Source organism: Elgaria multicarinata, chromosome 17 (assembly GCF_023053635.1).
Source record: "Elgaria multicarinata webbii isolate HBS135686 ecotype San Diego chromosome 17, rElgMul1.1.pri, whole genome shotgun sequence".
NCBI classification, from domain to species: Eukaryota; Metazoa; Chordata; class Lepidosauria; order Squamata; family Anguidae; genus Elgaria; species Elgaria multicarinata.
In genome coordinates, this window is record NC_086187.1 from 5,734,908 (window position 1) to 5,757,683 (window position 22,776).

At 56.2% G+C, this 22,776-nt stretch overlaps 1 protein-coding gene and 1 pseudogene across 1 annotated transcript in view; both read right to left on the minus strand.

Moving 5' to 3' along the window:
- Positions 1–1,777: 1,777 nt before the first annotated feature.
- On the minus strand, positions 1,778–3,875 carry LOC134410255 (docking protein 1-like; annotated as a pseudogene).
- A 75-nt stretch (positions 3,876–3,950) lies between these two features.
- Positions 3,951–22,776, minus strand: part of LOC134410256 (maestro heat-like repeat family member 5) — a 60,612-nt gene continuing 41,786 nt past the window's right edge. The window contains exons 21-30 of the mRNA XM_063143427.1: positions 21,487–21,677; positions 18,511–18,648; positions 17,766–17,883; positions 17,443–17,586; positions 13,371–13,547; positions 11,178–11,333; positions 8,699–8,821; positions 6,705–6,807; positions 4,792–4,866; positions 3,951–4,048 (exon numbers count right to left, since the gene is read on the minus strand). Of these exons, the coding sequence (XP_062999497.1) occupies positions 3,951–4,048; positions 4,792–4,866; positions 6,705–6,807; positions 8,699–8,821; positions 11,178–11,333; positions 13,371–13,547; positions 17,443–17,586; positions 17,766–17,883; positions 18,511–18,648; positions 21,487–21,677 (1,323 nt within the window). The remainder of the gene's footprint in view (positions 4,049–4,791; positions 4,867–6,704; positions 6,808–8,698; positions 8,822–11,177; positions 11,334–13,370; positions 13,548–17,442; positions 17,587–17,765; positions 17,884–18,510; positions 18,649–21,486; positions 21,678–22,776) is intronic.

Genomic DNA, 22,776 nt, shown 5'->3' on the forward strand with positions numbered 1-22,776 from the left:
TCGCGGGGGCAAGGACCAGGCTGGCATCGGGCTCCAAGAGGAAGAAGGAGCCGTGGCCGAAAGCTTTTCCCTCTGATCGAACCAGCCGTCTTCCACCTTTCGGCAACTCAGAGCAATGCCCCCCCCACCTGGTGTGGCAATTCCACTACACTTTGGGCTTCCTCCTGTCAGCCGTTGGCCTCTTCCGGCCTCTGTTCAGCCCCGCCCCACCTCCTGCGTCAATAAACCTCTTTTGGCAGCTCTGAGCCCGACTGAGACCCGGCCTCCTTCTGCTCTTCCCCATTCCAGGCCCTTCTGCACCCTCCACCCCCCCACTGTTGCATCTCTCAAGCCCCCCTCCCCCATGCTGTAGAAGGGGGAAGCAGTTCTGGACCAGCCCCCACGTCCTCTTGCAGCAGCCCACAGAGGAGGAAGTAGCACATCAATGGGGGGGGGGGGGCACGGCTGTAGTTCTGCACGCCCTCGCCTGCACCTCCAGCTCAAGCTCAATTTCATCTGCATGCTGCCCTGAGATCCCAATAGCGTAATAGATAACACAACTTAGTCTGGGGGGAGCGGGGGCTGGGCCTCATCATGCTCGGGACCAGCAGAAGGAAACCCTGTGGGCAGGAGCCCCTCGCTCGCTCCCCCTGAGGCCAGGCAGAGCCCTGGCTGCCAGCACTGGTGGTGGGGCCTCCCCTGGCTAGACCGGCCCTGTCCGCCGCGGAGCTTGGCTTTTAAGGAGTGCTTTGAAGTACAGGCTGGCTAGAAGACCCTCCTCCTCCTCTTCTCTCTCCGCCACCACCTTCCTGGCCAGGCCCTGCTCGGCCCAGCTGCCTCTCCCTCGGGCCACTTCCATGCCCAGGGGAGAGGGTGGCCAGCCAGACACTCAAGAGAAGCTGCCCTCTGCTTGGAAGGGGAAATGGCTCAGACCCAGGCTGAGGAGGCTCAGGGCTGAGCACAGGTAAGAGCTGTGGCAGCCCCACTTCAGCTGCCGCCCCTGTCACAGACGACAGGAGCTTTGCTCCACAAGCCTGTTGCTTTCCCACACTCGGGACCCCAAAGAAACAGGTGGGGCGCAACCAGGGACCGTTTACTCAGCTGGCAGGAAGGGGGGTGTTTTACGAGACTTCAAAAAGCACGGAAGGAAGGAAGGAAGGAAGGAAGGAAGGAAGGAAGGAAGGAAGGAGATCTTGCATCAGGATTCTCCAGGGACAACAGCCCGGGGGGTTGGGGGGGAGGCGCAGCAGGGCTGGAGAAAGGCCGGCCTGGAGCACAGGCCATTGCTGCCAGTCAGTGTGGGGAATACTGGGCTCAATGTACCCAGGGCCGGGTGCAGCCTTAGGCAGCGGACCTTGGTCCCTGTGCTTTGAAAACGCCATGGAAGCAGGGCAGTCCTACTCTTGAATCACGCCCTCCCAGCGCAGACTCTAAAGGCCAGCAGAGTGCTGTACAAGGCGGTGGCGCCAGCCCTCCCTGCGTGCCCCAGGCGGCACAGCCCTGAGCAAACAGGAGCCAGGAGGACTCCCCCCCCCCCGCCCACCGCATCACATGCAGCTCCACTAGAAAGCAAGGCTTTAATATCAAAATAAACTTCTGTAGAGAAATACCTTCCAAAGGCCATCCTGCCATCTGCAGGGGGCCGATGTGTGTGTGTCATGAAGCCCGGTTGCGCTCGAGCGGCAGTGCAAGCCTGAGCACCGTGCGCTGGCCCAAAGCCGCCCCCCTCCAGTTCCTCAGGACCCCAGAGACCACGAGATCCCCCCCTCGCCTGGGGGGGGGGGGCGGCACGCTCTGGCTCCAGGCTGCCCTCATATTTCGCCCAGGTCTTCATACACAGAGACCGTCCGGCTCTCATCCACAGACTGCTCGTGGCCCGAACGGCTGGCTGGGACCGGGGGCAGCTTCAAGACGCGGCTGTAGATGGGCTCCCGGGGACCCACCGCCTCGCGGCTCTTGTCGTTGTTGTTGTTGCTGCTGCTCTTTCGGGAGCCGTCCTTCGGCCCGTCCCCGTCAGGCGCTGAAGGAGTCCGGGGCACGCTGGTGCCGCCCAGCTGAGGGGACCGCTTGTGGGCCCGGGGGACTTCGGGGCCAGGCAGGGCTTGGGAGCCTTGAGCCCTACCTTCTGGTGGAAGGCCGGCACGGCGTAATCTCCGGCACCAGGCAGGTACGGCACCTCGTAGCCCGCTTGGCTCTCCCGGCCCTGCGTCCGCCAGGCCTCGCAAGGGAGGCGCGCCTCGTCGTAGATGGCGGAGGGAGGCGGGGCCGGCCATGGGGCCCGGCCTTCCGGCTCGTCGTAGATATGGGCTGTGCCGCGTGGTGGCCCCTGGCAGCCGCCGGGCCCCACTTGCTCGTAGAGCAGCCGGGCGCTCTGGGGCCAAGCGTTTGCCTTGCCTGCCCCACCGTCATGCCTGCTGTCCACGGGGTCGGCGTAGAGGGTGTCTGGCTGGGGGCGGGAGCCCTTGACTGCGTCCAGGGGCTCCGAGTAGACGTTGGCCGTGTCCTCGGAGGGCTGCGGGTGGCCAGGCAATCCGGGGAGCGGAGACCGCGGTGGGGTGCTGGGCCACGGTGCCAGAGGCTCATGCAGGCTCTGCCCCTTCGATGGAGGGCTGCCGGCCACCTCCTTCTCCTCCGCAGCGAAGCTGAGCTTGGCAGCGAGCATGGCTCTGGGTGCCCGCCTCTCGGGAGCAGGCCCCTCGCCCTCCAGGCTGAGCAAGTTCGCGATGGTGCTCTGGATCTGGGCCACGCCGGAGGCCTCGGAGTCCAAGGAGCAGCTGCTCTGCCGGTTCTCTTCCACCTGGGCCTTCTGAGCCTGGATTGCAGCCTCCACGATGTGGAAAATCTCATTCCCCTGCTTGGTCTCAAAGGTGAAGTTCCCAGGGCCCGATTCACAGCGCCGGCCGGCTTCAAAGGAGAACATCACCTGCAGGGCAGAAGTCGCACTGAGCTCCCGCCCAGATGGCAGGCAAGAGCTGCTCCCCACCCACCCACCCACCCCTAACAGCGGGGGCGGAACAGACCCACCCCCAGCTTGGGTCTGCCTGGACCTTCCCTGGGTTTGAGGGAAAGCAGGGCTCTTGCTGCTCCTTGCACCAGAAGGGGAACTGCTCCGCTTGCTATTTAGTCCTTCTGCCCGATGTGCTCGAAGGCAGCTGCGCCCTACATGCCCCACCGCTCGCAGGCTGTGAGCCTCCCCTGTGTCCCATGAACCATGGGGCTGGGGCCCTTTCCTCCCCGAGCAGGCCCTGCCCCATCTTTGTAGCTCCCAGGATGGGGGTCTTGGCAGGCAGGCAGAGAGGCTCTCCCCACCCACGTCCTTCTCACGCCATCCTACCACCCCACCACTTCTCTCTCTCTCTCTCTCTCTCTCTCACACACACACACACACACACCCTTCTTGCCCCACTGCACCAACCTTGTTCCGGCCGTATCTGCAGACGAGGCGATAGGGCCACGTGAAGAGGGGCAGGTTGGAGTGGGGATCTCCAAGGATGAGGCTGTCCCGAGAGGCCTTCAGCACGTACACCCCTTGCAGCTTGCAACGCTTGGCTGCCTCTGTCTTCTGCACCGTCACCCAGAACTTGCTCACTGTGGCCAAGGGGGAGAGTCAGCGCAGGGGCCTCCCAGAGCCTGCTGTCCCGCCTCCCCGCCATTGCACGCACGTACACCTCTCGCCTCTGGCAGAGCAGGAGGGGACCCGGGGCCCAGCCCAGTGTCCCGCCCCAAGCGCTCCCCCCGCTGCCCGTCCACTCCCAGATCTCCCTGGATCAGGAGCTCCCTCCGCTGCCTGTCCCGAAGTGTGCTTGGGGAGCTTTGGGGCCAGGCTCGGCCAGGCTCAGGCCTCCTGGGTCATCATCGCACGTACACCCCTGCGGGTTCATGAGGGTACCCCGCATTTCCTCGCCAGCTTTTCTGGCCTCGACTAAGGCACTGCCTGGGCCCTCAGGCCCCGCAATGTGCGGCTTCGGTGCTCACCTCCGTTCCACGGACAGCTTCTGCAAAGCCACGCAGTAGGTTTTGGCAAAGTGGACCATGCTGGGATCTGGGCCTGATTCCGTCTTCTGGAAAACTAGGGGAAAGCCGTGGGTCAGGTCACACCGGAGGATTCTCTTGGAGCCTGGAAGCCCTGATCAGCCCAATCCCACGGCTGTTTCCCTTTCCCAGGACAGCTACACCAGTCCATCGGGCTTGCGTGAAGCGGCTGTGGGGCTTGTGAGCCGGCCCCCCCACCCCCTGCAGTTGCCTGAGTCCACCTCTGTCCCAGGGGCCTTCGTGCAGAGCCCCCTGGATCTAGGCCAATGGTGTGTCTGCCCATCCTGGCTGCTCGTGAGGCCAGATGGTCTTGTGGCTCTCCTGTGCCCCCCCCCCAACCCACCATTTGCAGGCAGGCTTGGAAATGATCCTGGCTTTGGGGGACAGGGGCCACATCTTGGCCTTCTTGGCCTAACTCCAGTGCTCAGCTTCCTTCCCTCAGAGGAGACCCACCTGATTAAGGAGGGCCCTCGATCCAAGGGGGCCATGAGAGGCTGCAGCAGCTTGAAATACTCTGCGACCTTTGGTGCCTCGTTTAGACATTTTCCTTCCAGCAGCAAAACGTCTACGTCCACCTCTCCCGAACAACTCTCTCAGGTTCACACATGGCAGAGCCAGCGCCCTACTGGGGTGCCGTTGTGAGAGCTTCTCCTTTCTCACCCCACAGCCCTCAATGGGCAAAAGTGGCGGGCCCCCTCAGGCAGGCAGGCAGGCAGGCAGGCAGGCAACGTGGCATCCCTGCTGGCCACGCCGTTCAAAGGAAGGTGGTTGACCCCTTACCTTTCTTCAGGTACAAAATGTCCTCCTGTTCAAGGTGTTCTGATAGCTCAGAGCTGTAATGGTTGAGCGTCTCACCTATACAGGGATGAACCGCTTGAGTAGCATTACAGACTCAAATAATCTGGCAAACAGACAGATTCCCCACCCACCCCCCATCCCACAACACACACACACACACAACTTAAGGCAGTGTTTCAAGGGCACAGGTGCCTTTTATGCATTTACCAAATAAACACTGCAACGATGCACATGTGAATGATGCACTTTACAAGGCACTGGTGGGGTGGGGGAGGGAGGCAAGTGGGGAGCAAGTCGGGGCCGGGGCCAGAACACCTGTGTCTCACACAGCATGAATGCAACGCGCCCTTGTATTTCGTAGGAGTGGTGCTCCTCATGATCTGCACAGGCTGACTACGTGATCAGTGACAGCCGTGACTAGTTGCGTGTACATGTTATGAGGGCACTGTGAGCAACAGGATGCAGGCTTGGCATTGTAAGGAGGTTGCCACCAGTGGGTAGGTTGGGTGGTGGGAGCAGAGATCCCTTGGGCAGGGAGCCTTTCGTCCACGTCTTACTGTTGTCAATACTAGACCACACTGAGAATAGTAGGACCAAGCTTGAAAGTAAGGGTGAGGTCCTTGACCCTGTGCAAGTTATAAAGGTCAAAGGCCCCCCAGAGAGACCCAGGGAGAACGAGACGCCCACCAGACACCATGACCCACGCTCTGTGCCCCACGCTTGCCAGGAGGGCAACTGTAAGAGCTCAAGGAGGACCGCTTTGTTGGCTGAGAGGAACAGAACTTTCATATTACTAAAGAATGTGCCAGCCACGATTTCGATTAGGTTTCTAATTGTCCACATTGCATTGTACGCAATAATGTCGTTTGCTTGTTTCATCATCGCAAAGATCCTTGATACCATTTGAGCGGTAAATGCATATTTTGTGGCACCACTTTGTGTTACTTGGCTTGAGAGACATTTCAGGGACCACAACGCCCATATAAATTAATTCCGGAAGCCCAAAACACTCAGCTGGATTCACACATCTATCACTGAGCAGGGTCTTGTCCTTTAAGGCCATTGTGTTCTCTCTCTTGATGTGGGGGTGGGGTGGGGGGTCTTCACAGTGCTGCTTTGGCCCTGCTCTGCCACTCAACCCTGTGGTTTCGCTGCTGCAGGGTGGTGGTATGTAACGAGCAATCCAGCGAGCAATCAGCTGTCACCCCAGACGGCTCCTGGGTCCCTGCCGGAGCGAGGTCACACAGTGGAAGGGCCGTGGTGACCTCGCTCTGAAGAAAAAAGCCGGGGTGAGTCCCTAACTTTGCTACTGAGCATTTGCGTCTATTTGCCCCGCAGTGGCTGAGAACTGGCGGCTGCGTCATATGACTGACGCAGCACCAATTCACCAACTCTGCTTCTTCATGGCTGCCCACGTGATCCTGCTTTCCAGCTGAACAGAAGCGGGGTGGGTGGGGGGTGGGATAGCACCAGGGGGAAATGGGCAAGCTCCACAATTCAGATTCGGACATTGACATTTCACTCCAACCTGAAACATCTCCACTTTGAAATTTGACATCAAAATAGAAATATTTTCGATTTCCAGCACTTATTCGAGGGGCTGTTTCCAGATTAATCAAATTAATCATTGAGTGTGATACAAAACTTAATAAATCATACTGGGGGAAAACCTGCCAACAGCTGCTTCAAAGTCCTGTCGAATAGCAAAGGTTTGCTGCCTATTCATGCATCCCAAAAATATGTAGCGAATATTCAGTATTTGAATGGAGGCTGTAGGGTGGGGTGGGGCTTTCCTAGTGTCCCCTCTGTGGCCCGAGGAGGCCCCCCTCCCACACACAAGCGACATCCCAGAGGCCGTTCTGCAGAAGGGGCAGAGGGCATTTCCCTTGGCTTACCTGTGAACTGTGCAGCCGCGTGCCTTATCTCTCCCTGGGGGTGATGGAGGTATCCCAAGGCCTGGGATAGGAAGAGGTGGATGTTGCCATGGCTGTTCCTCATCTGCAGAGAAAGAAAAGGCAGGCGTATGTTTCCAATGGACGTTTGATGCCTTGGCCATTTGGGAACAGTTCCTTCTTACAGATGGGGAGATAACTTCTTCTGCATGGCTGGACTGACCTGAGCATCAAGCCAGTCACCCCAATGGAAGCCGAAAGGGGGTTGCGGACACAAGACCGGTGTGCAACTGCCCTGGCGGCGCCCAGCAACGAGGAACTCCACCGGGAGTTACGGGGGCTCAGGAACGTGGACGTCTCAATTTCTCAAGGGGGGGGCGCATGGGGCTAGACTTGTAAAGGGGGGGGCTACGCCTATTTGTTTACATTTATTTACATATTTCTATTTCTGGAAACCATCCTTCAATCAACAATGGATCCCAGAGTGTTTAAAGCCACATATTGAAATAACAAATACTCAACAAAATACTACATTTTAATTACATTATGGTAGTTTACACACTACCCCACCATCCATTGTCCTAAACCATATACCAGTGTTCTTCAAACGTTTTTCCCCATGACACAATGCAAGAATATCAGATGCCATCAAGCCATCATTGGATATTAACCAATAAAACAACTTTTATATGATTCCTGAAGCACCAGAGCTTGCCTCTTTTCAGTGCTTTTGTTACATGGTGCTATTTCCCCCTGCATAGTCACACTTGAATTCCCAATGCCAGCAGATCGACAGCGCTTCAATGGGCCCATGACGGACTCACAGCCAGGGTCTGTTCATCCATCCATCCGGAGGCCTGTGAGTGATGGGGACGCCTGCATTGGTTGAACCTGCTTTGGTTCTGGTGTGCTGCTGCTGCTGCTGCTTCCATTGAAGGGCAGGGGTGGGGCAGGCAGCCCTTTTGAGGTTGAGGGCCATGTTCCCTGGCAGACATGTTGCTGCTGCTGCTGCTCAGGGCCAGAGCTGAAAGGGAGGGGATCAACCCATCCCCTCTCTGACCTTCCCTCTCCCCCTCCCTTCTGTGGACTGCCAGGGAAGGGTCAGGCTGCTGCTGCCAGAGGCCTGATTGCAGGCTGAGGTCCAGCGGTTGCCCTCCCCTGTGGCAGGGGATTTAAAAGAGGGGATGGACAGAGGCCGCCCCTTCTAACAAGCATCTCTTAGTCTGAGTCACGATCCAGTGGAGCGCAAGGCACGCCTGTGTCCTTGTTCACGAGCTGGGGCTGCGTGGGGGCACTGCATCCTTTCATGCCAGCCTCATGGGCAAGGGAAAAGAAGGGGGGCCCATGGGACTGGATTCCCTCCTCTCACACCCCAAACTGAGGGTTGGTGGCACTACTGGCCATAGCTGTCAACCTGGTCCATTGAGCCAACAGAAACCCCCAGGCAGCCCCCTTTGGGCCACGGACTTCCTTCAGGACACTCATTGTGGGCTACTCGTGGTTTGCCCATCATTGGCGTGAGTGCCATTAATTTATGGAACCCACTGTCAAATGAGGCATTGGTGGCTCTTAGGTTGGATGACTTTAAAGTATGTGTGTGTGGGGAGGTTCTAGAAATTGGAGGAGGGCCAGGCCCATTGGCAGCTATTAGTCACGATGGCTCATTGGGGCCTGCAGGTCCAGAGGGAGTCGGCTACCGGATGCAAAGGGTACGGGCGGGACCAGAGCAGGGAAGATGGGCCCTTTCCCCTTCCCATTGGGCCACCCCAGTGGACTAGACAGACCCCTTCCTTTGGTCTGATCCCCCTCCAGTGGGTTCATGAAAAACACTGTGACAGTGCTGAGCCAAGTGAGCAGTGCTCTATAATCCGATTCACATTTTTGATATTCATAAATGTGCCGTTTGCTGGCTATTAATAAGTGGCCACGTGACCTTATCTATATGGATAATTTGGTATCTTTAAAAACCCTGCCTGCCGGCCCACGCAATCACTGACCAGGTATTTCCAGACTTTCACCAAGCAGCTCCGGAGGTCGTCCCAGGCCAGGCTGCGAAACATCAGCTTCAGGTGACCCCATCCAAGGAAGACGCCACAATGCAAAAGGGCCAGTTTGCATCTCTGCAAGCAAAGGGGAAGCTGGGTCACCACGTGAGATACACAAGGACGGCAGCTGTGTCAAGGGGGCAACCCCCAGCCCCGTCTCGGCGACCCTTTGGACCTCACCACCTTCCCGAGTTTGTGTATTAAAAAGGGTTGTCGGAGCCTTGCTGGACTGTCCCTCTCCGGCAGTGGGGCTGGGCCATCCTGTGGGGCAGTGTGTGTCTTCCCAGCCTTTCCTTCGCTCCCCTTAAATACCAGGGCGCTCTTCATCATCTGTCAAGTATGCTGTAGGGTGGATCCCTGCATTGAGCAGGCGGTTGGACTCGATGGCCTTATAGGCCTCTTCTAACTCTACTATAGTATGATATGATTCTATGATACCACTGTGTTAGGGCCTAGTAGCCTGACTCAGTCCTGAGGTGCTCCACAAGAGCCCTGTATTGACTCTTCCTCTGGTCCTCCTCCAGGTGCCTACTCTGAGGGAAGCTTGGAGGCTGGCAACAAGGGAGAGGGCCTTTTCAGTGGTGGCCCCCCCAATTATGGAACATTCTCCCTGATGAGGCTCTCCTGGCATCAACATTGTTAGCTTTTTGGCAAGACTTTTCTCTTCTCCCAGACATATGTTGAGTTTTTTTAGCTGACCCCAGAATAGTTGTTCTAAATAGATACTGTCTGTCCTGGTATGTCATCTGTTTTTATGGTTCTAAAATTTGTGTATCGGTTTTAACGTTCAGTGTTTTAATCTTTGTAAACCACCCAGAGAGCTTCGGCTATGGGGCGGTATATAATAATAATAATAATAATAATAATAATAATAATAATAATAATAATAATTTTTAAAAAATTCCAGGGTTGCTATCTGTGCTTGTTTCGTGCAGGATTCAAGCAAGGGTGGGGTGGGGGGATCCCACTCCTTGCTCAACCCAGGTGTTTGTTCGGGACAAGAACAGGCTGAAGACTCCAACTGAGCGACATGCATGGAGACAGCTGCTGTGAAAGAACGGGGTGGGGGTGGGGTCCTCTTCCGCTGGAGCAATGCAGCTGCTTGGGGCAGCAGAAGAGCTGCAGCTGGCCTAGGCAGGGAGAGGCCTTCCCCGGCAGGGCTCCCTCTGAGGGCTTAGGGCCAGGGCAACTGTGGCGCCTCTTCCTCCTCCTCTCCCATACCCCTGCCGGGACTCCAAGGTCCTCCTCAGAAGCCTCCACCAGATGGCGGGAGATGGGGAGCTACTAAGGCTAGTGGCCTTTTCAGTGGTGGCTCCCCAGTCCGGGAACGTCCTCAGTTTGGGAGGTGGGAGGCAGAAGCCACCCGAGGTTCGAGCCACGGGGAGCAGTGGCCTGGATCACCACCATGCTGGGAGGCTCGGAAGCCGCCTTTTGCCAAGAGGCAGCCATGGGCCATCCGACTCAGCACCACTGTGGCACGTTGTGGAAACCTCCGTGGTGACTCGGGGCTTTCCTGCTTTGCTTGATTGTTTCTTTATTGTGGTGTTTTGAACCATTTATTATGTTTATATTGCTTTTCTATTGTATTGTGTATGTCTTTTGGTGTAAATCCCTTAGGCAACGGCAAACCACCCCACTATAAGGCCTGCCAAGAAAACGTCAGCGAAAGCTGGCGTCCCTCCAAGAGTCAGCAATGACTCAGTGCTTGCACGAGAGGTTCCTTTCCTTTTCCTTTATCAGAACTAGAAATAAATGTCGACTGCACTAAAAATGTAAAAATAAAATGTTAAAGTGTGAGCTGGCTTGGATTCCTTGGGAGAGGGAAAAGGCAAGCTATAAATGCCATCAAATCAGTCAGTGCCCTCACCGGCCGCTCTCTGGGGATTGTGTGTGTGTGTGTGTGTGTGTGTGAGTCGGTCTTCCTTCCCCAGCTGTCACCGGAGAGGCCTCCAGCAGTTGAACCCGGGCCTTTCCTTGTGCAAAGCAGGGCAGCGCAAGCGGTCCCACCGCCATGCGGAGGGGGGGAGGACATGCGCCACAGCCCCTGAGGAACAGATCAGGCAGACGGCCTCTCCAGAGCACTCACTTCGGGGGAGGGCTCAGAGCGAGAGAGTTGTGAGGGGGGGCTCACCCTCCAAGAAGCGTGGCTCGCTGGCCGCACTCCCTCAGGGGCCTTTGCCAGAATGTGTGTGTGGGGGGGAGGCAGGTGTAGCAGCAGTGCCCGCAGGGGGCCCAGTGATGTCGGGGTGGGTGGGCGTGATCCACCAATCCCCCCCTCCACCGCCTGAGTAGGGGATTCAGCCTGTGCCGTGGAAGTGCTGGCCCTAAAGTAGGTGCTCTAAAAGGGGGCTACGGAACACCCCCGCCATGGGCTGGGGAAATGCGCCTGAGGAGGGGCTTGGCTCTGTCCCGCGTGGGCCTCTAGACTTGCCATGGCAACTGTGCCGTCCCGGTCTTTCAGGTGGAGCAGCAAAGGGAGCAGGCTGTGCACAACTTCCTTCTCCAGGAGGGTCTTGTCAGCTTCTTTCGCTCTCATCACCAGCTGCCCGAACAACGAGATGGCCATTGCACGCACGCCGGCGCTTTCCTGGGGACGACACCCCCCCCCCACAAGCACCTCTGAAATCCACGTGAGGTAAAGCGCACAGGAGCACCGCTGCGGGATGGCCTGGCGCAGGCCCTCCCACGAGCCCTTCGCTGGGACAGGTTCACGCTTGCTGGCCGGGAAGGCTGCTTCCAGGCCTTGGCCCAAACGTACCCTCTGCCTGCCGACCTCACCATTTCCGGTCAGGGAAACCCTGCCTGCCCTACAAGACGGTGCTAGGCAGGAGTTCCACACCACTTGCATGGAGCGAGGTGTGCCTGGGCCACGGACCCAGTGCCGGATCGGCCCTTCCCTCCGGAAGCCAGGGCAAGAGCTGTCTTCAGCCGTTCTTGCTGCAGAACAATATTCTTCCGGTGGCCTTGCTGGACCCCTCTGTGTTTCCTAATAGCCCGGAGTTTTGACTGAATTTAGCAGGGGCTTCTGGGTGTAGGAGGGGAAGCAACCCCTCCTCACCTCTGCATGTGACATTTGGCTAATATAGGTCACAGTGCATGGAATTCAGCTTGGTTACTTTGGTGATAGCACACGGCCAGAGAATGAGGGGAAGGCTCTTCTGTGCTTTGGAAGGAACACGGACGAAAGTGTGTGCGTGGGGTGGGGGGCAGGGGGCTCTCTGCTCTCATCCATGATATTGAAAGTCTAGGTGAAGCCCCTGGCAGGCTTGGAGTAAGGGGGAGCCGAGCACACTCTGTTTTTTCATTCTCTGCCAATCCAGGAGCCTCTGCCTAAAACCTAAAGGCATGAACTGCAGCTCCCCACCACCACTTCCCCCACCAACAGCGTTTGAAATGGCGCATGTCAGAGAATCCCACGGACCGTCTAGTCCAGCTCCTGCCGTTGATGCTGAATACCAGTAGCTGCAGCATGCCGCTTGTTCAGGTTCAGAGGAGGGCAACAAAGGTGATGCAGGGACTTCAGGACAGGCTGAAAGAACTGGGGACGTTCAGTCTGGACAAAAGGAGACTGAGGGGAGACGTGTGAGCAGTGTTCAGGCGCATCAAAGCGCGCCACAGGGAAGATGGTCAAGAACTACCTTCCACGGCCACAGAAATTAGGACCCAAAATAACGGGTATAAGATACAGCCGCCTAGATTTTGATTCAATATAAGGGGAAACTTCCTGACAGCAAGATCTGTACAACAGTGGAATAGTCTAACTACGGAGGTGGGGGCTTCTCCATCTCTGCAGGTTTCTAAGAAGAGGCTGGACAGCCGCCTCTCTGGGATGGTTTAAACGGTTTTCCTGCACATTGAAGAGGGTTGGGCTAGATGATCCCTGTGGTGACCTTCCAACCCCACAATTCTGATTCCTCAGCAGGTGGCCATTTCTAACCCCCGGTCTAAAGGCCCTCTCTTGTAATTCAGATCCTGCCTTGGGGAGCAACAGAAAACAAATTTGCTCCATCATCATCTACATGACAGCCTTTCAAACATTTGCAGGCGGCAAACCCTGGAGCCTCTTCTCCTGGCTAAACATACCAAGCGCCTGCAAGCTTTCCTCCCGGGACGCGGCCTTCAGTCTGATGCTAGGGCCCCAATCCATCTCAGAGCTGGGGGTGCGCTGTGGAGTCAATGCCCTGCTAGCATCCCATGTGACTTAGTGCATTGCATTGTACATGGGGCTGCCTTGGGAAGCTGTTTGCCAGGAAGCTGTCTTTGGGGCCAAACGCAGTGGGGGTCTGTTACTGACGGGGACCAGGCAAGGGGACAGGTCTTGCCCAATACGTAGACCACTGCCCTGGCCACTGGTCCGTGTCTGAGCACTGTGCTCACTGTGAGTAGAGAAAGGGGCTTTTCATTGGTGGCACCCTGACTTTGGTGTGCTTTTGATGTCAGATGGAGATTAAGAAGGGAAGAGCTCTCTCTCCACAGCGTGGCTTGGTGCTGGGGACGCTATGCTGCCTCCAGTATCAGAGGCAGTAAGGGGGCTGGTGTGAGAAGTGGCCCGCGGCCCTGGATGACCCAGCGGGGGCTTCTGATGCCCTCGTGAGAGCCCTTATTCCGAAGAACCGGAACTCACATCCTCAAAGAATGAGCGAACATTCAGAGCCAGGTCCACGCAGAGAGGCCCAATCCCCTGGCCATCCATCTCATAGACTGTGGTCATGATAGCTCCCAGTCCCTCGAGGATGTGCTCTTTAGGCCCGCTGAACATGGAGGCGATCAGGGTTGGGAGCTCTTCTCGGAGAAGCTTGACCTGAGCAAGCATGAGGGAAAGGCAAACTCCATGTTAGGCATGATAAGGAAAGGAATGGAGAAGACAATGGCCAGTATCAGAACTGCCCTTATTCAAATCTATGGTGTGACCACACTTAGAACACCGTGTGCAGCTCTGGTCACCACCCCTAAAAATGGGTATTATAGAGCTGGAAAAAGGGCAGAAAAGGGCAACTGAAATGATGAAGGGACTGGAGCATCTTCCCTATGAGGGAAGTTGCATCAGCTGGGATTGTTTAGCTTGGGAAAAAGGAGGCTGAGGTGTACAAAATAGAGGTGTACACCTGATAGAGGTGTACAAAATTATGCATGGTGTGGAGAATGTGGACAGGGAGACCTTTTTCTCCCTCTCTCAAAATACTTGAACCCAAAGGGGTCATCCCATGAAACCGATTGGTGGGAGATCCAGGACCAGTAAAAGGAAGGACTTCTTCACACAGCGCATCGTCAAATTGTGGAACTCACTACCACAAGATGTAGTGATGGCCACCAATTTGGATGGCTTGAAAAGGGGGTTGGATAAATTCCAGGAGACAAAGGCTATCCATTGCTACTAGCCCTGATGGTTGTGTGCTACCTCCAGTATTCGAGGCGAACAGAGTGCTGGACTAGATGGACCCTTGGTCTGATCCAGCATCAGGGCTCTTCTTACGTTCTTATGAAAGGGGAGTGGAGGACAGAGGCGTCTTCCAAAAGGCCTCATCATCTGCTGGTCATTGGAGAAGGAGGTACAATGCCCCCCATCCCACCCCACCCCTGTGAAGAACAGCTAGAAGCCGCCCGCTGCTCCTTCCTGCCCCACAGCAGGTGTCACGTTTCCTTCATAAAATCAGCATTTATGTGGCTTTTCAAACCACGCATCATGAACGCTCAAGCCCACCCCACTCCACCACAAAAGCATTGTTTTACAGTTCCATCCTACACATGTCTACTCAGAAGTAAGTCAAAAGGAGTCCAATAGGTTTACGTGTACACAGGATTGCAGCCTTATTCTTGAAAAGAAGCATTTATACGTTGCCACTGCACACAAAGCGCTCTTTACACTATAAGCACAAAACGAAAGGAAATGGAATCGCCCTGAGGAGGGTGCCCAGTGCCTGGCAGTAAGGAAGAGGCAGCGGGAGGGAGGGAGGGGAAGGGTGGTCCAGTTGACACTGGGTGAGGGAGGGTGACCCCTTCCCTGTTGCTGTTGGACAGGGTGGCCCATGTACCCTACTTGGTCCTAAAGCTTTTAAAACTTGATGTTGTGCAGACTTTATACTGTTAGTTTTACCCTACCCTGTGCCTGCTTACCCTACCCTGTGCCTGTTTGCATTCTCTTCCCCTCCTTATTGTTTTACTATGATTTTATTAGATTGTAAGCCTATGCGGCAGAGTCTTGCTATTTACTGTTTTACTCTGTACAGCACCATGTACATTGATGGTGCTATATAAATAAATAAATAATAATAATAATAAGGGGCTGTCCAGCCCAGATCCTCTTTAAATATGTAGTTTTAAAGGTTTTAATGTATTTACTGTCCTTGTTTTTATTGCTTTAAGGTTGAATTCTTAAAAATTGTATACCACCTCGACGGCTGTTCAGCAGGTAAGGGGGCCTGAAAACATTGATGGGGAAAATAAGAAGAAGGGGGAGTGCGGGGGAGGGGGGAGCCTGGACGGTGGCCAGTAAACGGAAGCAGAATCCCAATAGGACAGTTCCCAGGTCCAGGAATTGGGCTGTCCGCCTGTTTGGGACAGGGTTGCACTCCCTCTGAAGGAGCAGGAACATCGTTCGGGGGTGCTCCTGGATCCATCTTTGTCACTGGAGGCCTCGGTGGCCCGGAGCATCCATGGCCAACTATGGTTGGTACACTGGCTGCCTGTTAGCTACCGAGCCACATACAAGGGACCAGCATACCTAGCAGACGGCCTTCCCTTGTATGCACCTGGATGACAACTACGGTCCTCAGAGGAGGCCCTGCCAGCCATTCCGAAACAAACAAGAGGCCGCCATGAAGCCTTCTCAGTGGCGGCCCCCACCCACCCTCCGGAAAACCCTCCCTCATGCGGTTTGGGTGGCGGAAAACGTAACGTCTTTTAAACGCCTCCTGAAAACTTAGCTGGTTTTATATTGCCTTTTTAACTTTTAACATTTTAAATTTATTTGTGCACTGCCCAGAGAGCTTCAGCTGATGGGCAGTATAAACATGTAATAAATATATAAAATAAATAAATAAATAAATAAATAAATAAACTACACGCATTCCTGTATAGGGCTAGCCTAGCCACGGTCATCCATCCACTGGTCACCTCACAATTAGACTACTGCAATGTGCTCTCTGCGGGGCTACCCTGGTCTGCGGTCCAGCAGCTGCAGCTAGTGCAGAAGGCCTCAGCTAGGGTGCTCACTGGGACACCCAGCTATGCTCACATGACGCCTGCTTTAAAAGAACCGCACTGGATGCCAGTTAGCTACCGAGCGACGTACAAGGTTATGTTATTGTCCTGCAAAGCCCCAAAACATCTTGGGGCCAGAATACCTAGCAGGCCGCCTTCCCTCATCATACATGCCCAGGTGACGTTTAAGATCAGCAGAGGAGGCCTGGGTGGTCATTCCGGAACTAATGGAAGTTCACCCTGCCACACCCCAACGTCTGGCCTTCTCAGTAGCAGCACCCACCTTCTGCAAAGCCCTAACCCTCGCGCAGTTCAGGAGGCAGTAAATGCGCCATTTTTATGTATTTTATATTTACTGTTGTTTTCAGCCTCGATCAGAATGGAGAGGCGGGTAAGAAATAAATTATTATTATTATTATTATTATTATTATTATTATTATTATTATTATTATTATTATTGAGCAGTGGGTTGGACTCGATGGCCTTGTAGGCCCCTTCCAACTCTGCTATTCTATGATTTTATGATTCTTACCTTTCAATATCACCTCCTGGAAACACACCTGTGCTCATGGGGTTTCCTTGGGCTGTAACTGCTGTTGGGTTTTACTTGGGTTTTACGTGGTACTTTCAAACTTTTTATGTGTCTTTTCATGTTGCATTTTATGGTTTGGATTGTGAACTGCCCAGAGAAGTTCAGCTATTGGGAAGTATAAAAAAATGTAGAAAATAATAAAATGTGGCCTAGTTAGAGCATTTTCCACAGTGTATTGTTTTTCTATTTACTGATTTTATACTGTATGCTTTTATCTGTATGCCGCCCTGAGATCTTATTGATATAGGGCGGGATATAAATATTTTAAATAAAATAAATAAATAAATAAATAAATAAATAATATTTAAATTATGGGAAGTATTTCTAAATTTGCACCTATACACTTAAATGGACCTAGGCCAATCCATGCCCTCTGAGCAAAGGCTTCATGGAAGAGGAGACGGCCAAAGATGGATGGGACAGATGAGAGGCCCCCCCGCCCCATCCCTGAGAGGTTCCCGCTGGAGCCGTTGAAAGGCAGCCGGGGGCTCCCGCCGACTGAGGGTGATGCACCAAAGACCCCTTCGGCTGCCTTTCTCTGCCACCCCCCACCCCGCCCTGCCTTTCGCATCTTTAGGAACTCACCTGTCCTTCATGGGCTCCTCATCTCAAAAAGCGGCGCCCCCTTCTCCACTCCCCTATCCCAGCTGCCAGGAAGCTGCGGGGGGCACCAGAGGGCAACACACGCCCCCTGAGGCGGCATTGCCTCTGGTGGGCAAGAGAGGCCAGGCTGCCCCCCCCCCCCCGCCTCATTAGAGAGGCACTTTTCCATGGCTGGCCTCTCTGGTGGCCACAGCCCTGAGCCCCAGTGCTGCTGCCGTCTCCTGCTCCTCCGCCTCCCGGAGGCTCTTCTTCAACCCCGCCCTCGGCACGCAGAGCTGCTCAGGACCCCTCCGGCACTCACCTTCCCTGGCTGGAACACAAAGCTGCTCAGCCCTTTCACACAAAGGTCTCGGATGACCGGATTGGAGGATGCCGCGCCGTCCTCGAGGTGGTCCTTGAGGTTGAACCTGTTCATCAGCTTGGCGGCAGAGGGGCTCTTGAGGAACTGGAGAGGGTGACGGGCAACAGGTCCCCGCCAGGTGAAGCGCTCGTGCGGTCCCCCGAGCGGTCCTCTCTTGGGGGCAAGGTCCGCCCGCCAGCCCCGACGGACAGGGCCCCCCGCCCCGCAGCAGGAGAGACACAGCCGGTGGGTCGCCCAAGGCAGCCTCCGGACCTCTGGCTCACCTCAATGACCAGCGCCAAAGCCGTCATCTTGCTCAGCTCGTCCTCCTCGCTGCTGAGGATGAGGGCGGCCTCCCCAAAGATGCCGGGGATGTGTGGACTGTCACACTCTGTCATGGCCCTGTGGGGTGGAGGAACAGAGCCCTGTGGGGCTTACGATGGGGCTGGGGTGATGGAGGGCGCCACCCACTCTTCTGGCCAAGAAGCTCCCTGGCAGTCCTGAAAGGGAGGCCCAGAGCAGCCCATGGGGTGGGCAGCCTTTCCCAGCCAAGCTGTCCCTCTCAGCATCCAGCCACCCTGGGTGACGCTGGGACTGGGTCGCCCACCGGGTGCTTCGTCTGCCCAGCAGCTGTGCTGGGGGGAGGGGAGAGGAAGGCCCCATGCTGACCAGAGCCAGCAGCACATGGGGAGGGAGGAGGGATGATGCGCCCCTCCCGCACCATTTTTACTAAGGAATTTGCCTCTCCTCCATAGCAGATCCTATCCTTACCACAGAGGGTAGGGGGAACAGCCATGGAGGAGGTCCTGCCACAGGGCCTTTTGTCCCCCAGGGGCACTCAGAGCTACAACAGATGTAGATGGAGGAAATGGAGCGGGATGGTTGTGGGGTGGGGGAGGGGTCCAGTCAAGCCCCTCTCAATATGGACGGCGGGGAGAAGGGAGGGTGGCTGCGGTGCGGTGCGGATCGCCTGAGGAGGGGCAGCCGCAGGGCCCGGGTCGGGGAGCTTTCCGTTGGGGGCTCCCTTACCTGGCCAGCAGACGCGTGCCTTCTAAGAACTGCTGCGGGGTGCTCAGCGCCAGCCATCCTTGCTGGAACTCGATGCAGGCGTAGACCGGCCAGTCCCAAGCGACAGAGAACAGGTTTTTCATGATCTTGACTGCCATGCTAGGAAGTGACACCGGCCGTCAGGCCCGGCGCTCTCCCCGCGCTGCCCCAGCCCCTGGCTCCGGGCCCCCTCCGAGGGGAGGTGCGGGCCCACACGAGGGCGGAGGTGGCGCGTGGCCACAGGAGCAACCGTGCGGCTGGCTGCGGGCGGGGGTGAAGCCTCGGCCGCCCTTCCGCCCAGGGAAGGCGCAGGCTGGTGACCCATCCTGAGCACGAGCCCTTCCCCGCCTCCTGGACAGGGCTGCTGCTGATGGCAAACAAGCGACTGCAGGAGACCACGTGGGGAGGGGGCGAGGTGGGAGAGATGAAGCCGGAAGTGGGGGCCCAAAAGGCGCAGGAAGACTTGGCCCCAGCCACGGTGGGTGCTGGGGTTTTTTTTTTGCTTTTCAGGCAGCAAAGTACCTTGGGCTGTCATGCTGCCTTCAGTGTGCAGTCACCCTACCCCACACACTTCTGGTCAGGATGGGGCAGTGGGGTGCGCGTGTGCGCGGAAGTCGCCGTCTTCCACGTGCCGTCTTCCCATCCCCCCCGACCGCTGCTGAACCCTGGCACAAGGCTCAGAGCCCCCCGACTGGCAGCCCCCTGGACTGACTCCTCCCCCTTCATGAGGTTGGCCTGCACTCACTTCTGCCCCCTGCTGATTTTTAAGCGAGCACATCTGGCTTAATTGCACAGCGCGCCGGCGCGCCTTTGCAGCCCAGCCCCGCTCGGCAGTGATGGCCCTCTAGGCAGGTGGCGCTGGGGGCCTGGAAGCGCCAGGAGCATGTGGCTGATGCGCAGGGGAAGGAAGGTGGCGTGGGCACAGCTGGACCAGGAGCACAGGGGTTAGCGGCGGCGAGGCTGCTGCTCCTTTAGCTCTGCCTTCATTTAATTCCTAGGCCACCCTCTCTGCAGTTGGAGATGCGATTTCAATGAGGCAGGCACGTTCTGAAGCCTCCGCCCCGCCCCCCCGTGTGCGTGCCCGCTCCCCGCTTTGAAGCCAGGACGCTGGGGTTGGGGGGCGGAGCGGAGGCTTCGAAGCGGCGCACCTGGAAGTGGCTTCCTGGCGCGCCATTCTGAAGCCTCCGTCCAGCGCCCGCTCCCAGCTTTGAAGCCAGGATGCTGGGGTTGGGGGGTGGGGCGGAGGCTTCGAAGCGGCGCACCTGGAAGTGGCTTCCTGGTGCGCCGTTCTGAAGCCTCCACCCCCAACCCCAGCATCCTGGCTTCGAAGCCAGGAGCGGCTTCCGGCCGGGCGCTGGCTTTGAAGCCAGGACGCTGGGGTTGGCGGGCGGCCGGGGCGGCGGCTTTGGAACAACGCGCCCGGAAGCTGCTCTAGGAGAGCAGCTCCCGTTCGGCACCCTCATTTGCTTGGTGCTCTAGGCCGCCGCCTGAGTTGCCTCTATGGCAGCGCCGGTCCTGCATATGACCAAACAGACACCTCTGTGCATTCATGCTGTTGCGGGCTGGGACTGGTGCCGACGTTGGGTCCTCTTATGATGCCTGGAAAGTAATCCGGTTCTAGGATTTGCTCTGCAAGTCTCCATAGAATCGATACAAAATAGTCTGTCCTCCTCTCTCATCAAGAGTATTTTCCGGGGGGTGGGGCTGGCAGGGGGGCACTTAAGCAAGTGACAGAGAAGACAAGCCAGGGCCTCTGCTGTCATAGAGCTCGCTGTCCCCGCTCTCCACCCCCACCCCCACCCCCACCCCCACCCCACGCACTGCTGTGGTTGACTTGAAATGAAGCAACTTTTCACATAGGATTGTAATTGAATCATGGATTAAAACAAGGCTGCAGCCCTAAGCATGCATCCTTGATGGTTAACACAATTACAATCAGTGGGACTTACAAAGGATAAAACATGTTTAGGGTGGGAGCGTCAAAAGGGACAGCAGAACAACGGCAGAGAGGGAGGGGGGCTTGTAGCCCCGTCCCACCACTGGCCCTCCAGGGAGCAGACCCCAGTGCTGAAGGGCACTTCCTGCCAAGGCGTTTTCTCCTGCTGTTCATCCCAACTCAACCTGCCTGGAATTTGCCCCCAGGGGACCTAGTCATGGCTCTCCTGGGCAGCAGAGGTCAAGTCCTGATCCTCTTCTGTGTGAAGAGTGCTACCTTCAATGCAGGAGGTAATCTTTAGCCATCAGGACTACTAGCCACAGACAGCCTCATTGTCCTTGTTGGTCTGTTCCCCTATTAAAGCCACCCCCGTTGGTGGCCATCACTGCATATTGGGGCAACAAATACCACACTGGAACTCTGCACTCTGTGAAGAAGCCCTTCCTTTGATCCGAATTTCCTACCAGTCCTCTTCATGGGACTCTGCTGGGTTCTAGTGTCAGGAGAAAGGGAGAAAAACATGTCCTCCTTGCCAGGAATAGCTTTGTGTAGCTCGACCATGTCTCCCTGTTCCTCGCCGTTTTTTCTAAGCTAAAGAACCCAAACCTTGTGCTACATCTTAAGGCCCTCAGCAAAAATGCACATTCCTAGGAGGGCAATCAGGATGGGTGCTGGTGGTGCTCTGGAACCCAGATCCTGTGAGGAGTATTTGGAAGAGCTGGGTATGTTTAGCCCAGAGAAGAGAAGAGAAAGGGGAGAGAAAGAGAACGTCACGCGGAGCAGAGAGCACAATTGCTCTCTGGGCAGGACTCAAGCTGATGGGTGGAAACTGCAGGGAGGCAGATTTGGGCAAACCCTTCCGAGAAGCGTCCTGACCACAAGAGGTGCCGGACAGGGCACAGGCTGCCTTGGCAGGTGGGGGTTTGGCGGGAGGGGTTCCGCCAGAGGCCTGTCAGGGAGGCTGTGCCTGCGGATCCCTGTGTCGAGACAGCCAGCCTGCTCACATACATCCTGCCAGGTACCTCTTGAAGCTGAGTGCCTCAGGGTTTTCTCTCAGGATGACTTCCTGCCTGGCTTTTAAGGCCTCTGGCAAGTTGAGCTGCATCACGTAAAGGACCTGCTTGAGCAAAGGGATGAATAGCTGAAGGTGCATCTCTGCCAGGGCTGCGCAGTACCCGGGAATGCAGAAGGTCTCGTAGATGACGTTCATTGCCTGGCAAGAAAGAGGAGGGGACACGCGAGAGGCCAGTCTCAGTGGGAAGCTCCTCACTCGGCCACCGCCTCCCGCCCACACAGGTGCACTCCCCCTCACCCACCCACCCACTTCCACTCTCCCAGCCTGCCCGTCACCCACACTTAAAGTCAGTATTCGAAAGAGGTCCCAGCACACAGCTGCTCTTTCGGCCTTCCTTAGGAGTGGGGGGGGGACGCCATTGGGCCGAAGGAGGCCTGGGCGTGAGTGGCTGGGGCCCACGGACACCCTCTTTCTGAGGACGCTTTCTTGAGAATCACTCCTGAATGCCCTGGAGGGGTGTTCCTCCACTTGGCATTGTGCCTCCCCTGGAGCAAGCATGTATGTAACGTATGGCTATTTCTTTACTGAATTTCTTAAATGCCTCTTAAAACAATTTAAAACAAGGTAAATAGAATAAAGATGATAAAAAAATAGCAGAGCACACGTAAAAGTCCAGCAAACCTAAAGTAATGACAAGGATTCCAAAGCTAAACACAGCCGTCGGAGGCAGGAGTTTAAAAAACCAAACCACAAGAAACTAAAAAGCCCATCTTTCGAAGCCCAAAGAGGCTAATCTAGCATGTAATGTAGCAGAGCCTCACCTTGGGCTGCTGGTTGGGGGCGCGGGGTGCTGTGAGAATGGAGGTTTGCGTGTTTACAATTGCCGTAATCTCTGTTTGTTTTTTGAAACCCCTTGTCTCTCCCCCCCCACCACCACCACCTCTCCATCTTCAGCATTATCCTTCATCCCGTGATCACTTGTTCTCCTTGTCCTTCATTTTGGGCTGCCAGTTTTATTAGTCATGGCTGCTTTTGTACTATTTTTGAAAACCCTCTTTAGGAGGGCTCCACACCTAAAGGCAGCCTGAAACTAATTTTAAATTAAACCGTTAGACGCACATCCAATGTGGCTCGGCCAACTCTCTGAAGCCCCATCCTCTGTGCGGAGGGGATTTTCCTGGTCCCCAGGTGTGCTGGGATGAGGTGGGACGGTTGCATGGCTGGCCTTGAGGGGGTGGGGCAGGGGAAGGGGCGGCAGAGGGGACCGGCACGGTGGGCCCAGTGCAGCCCAGGCAGG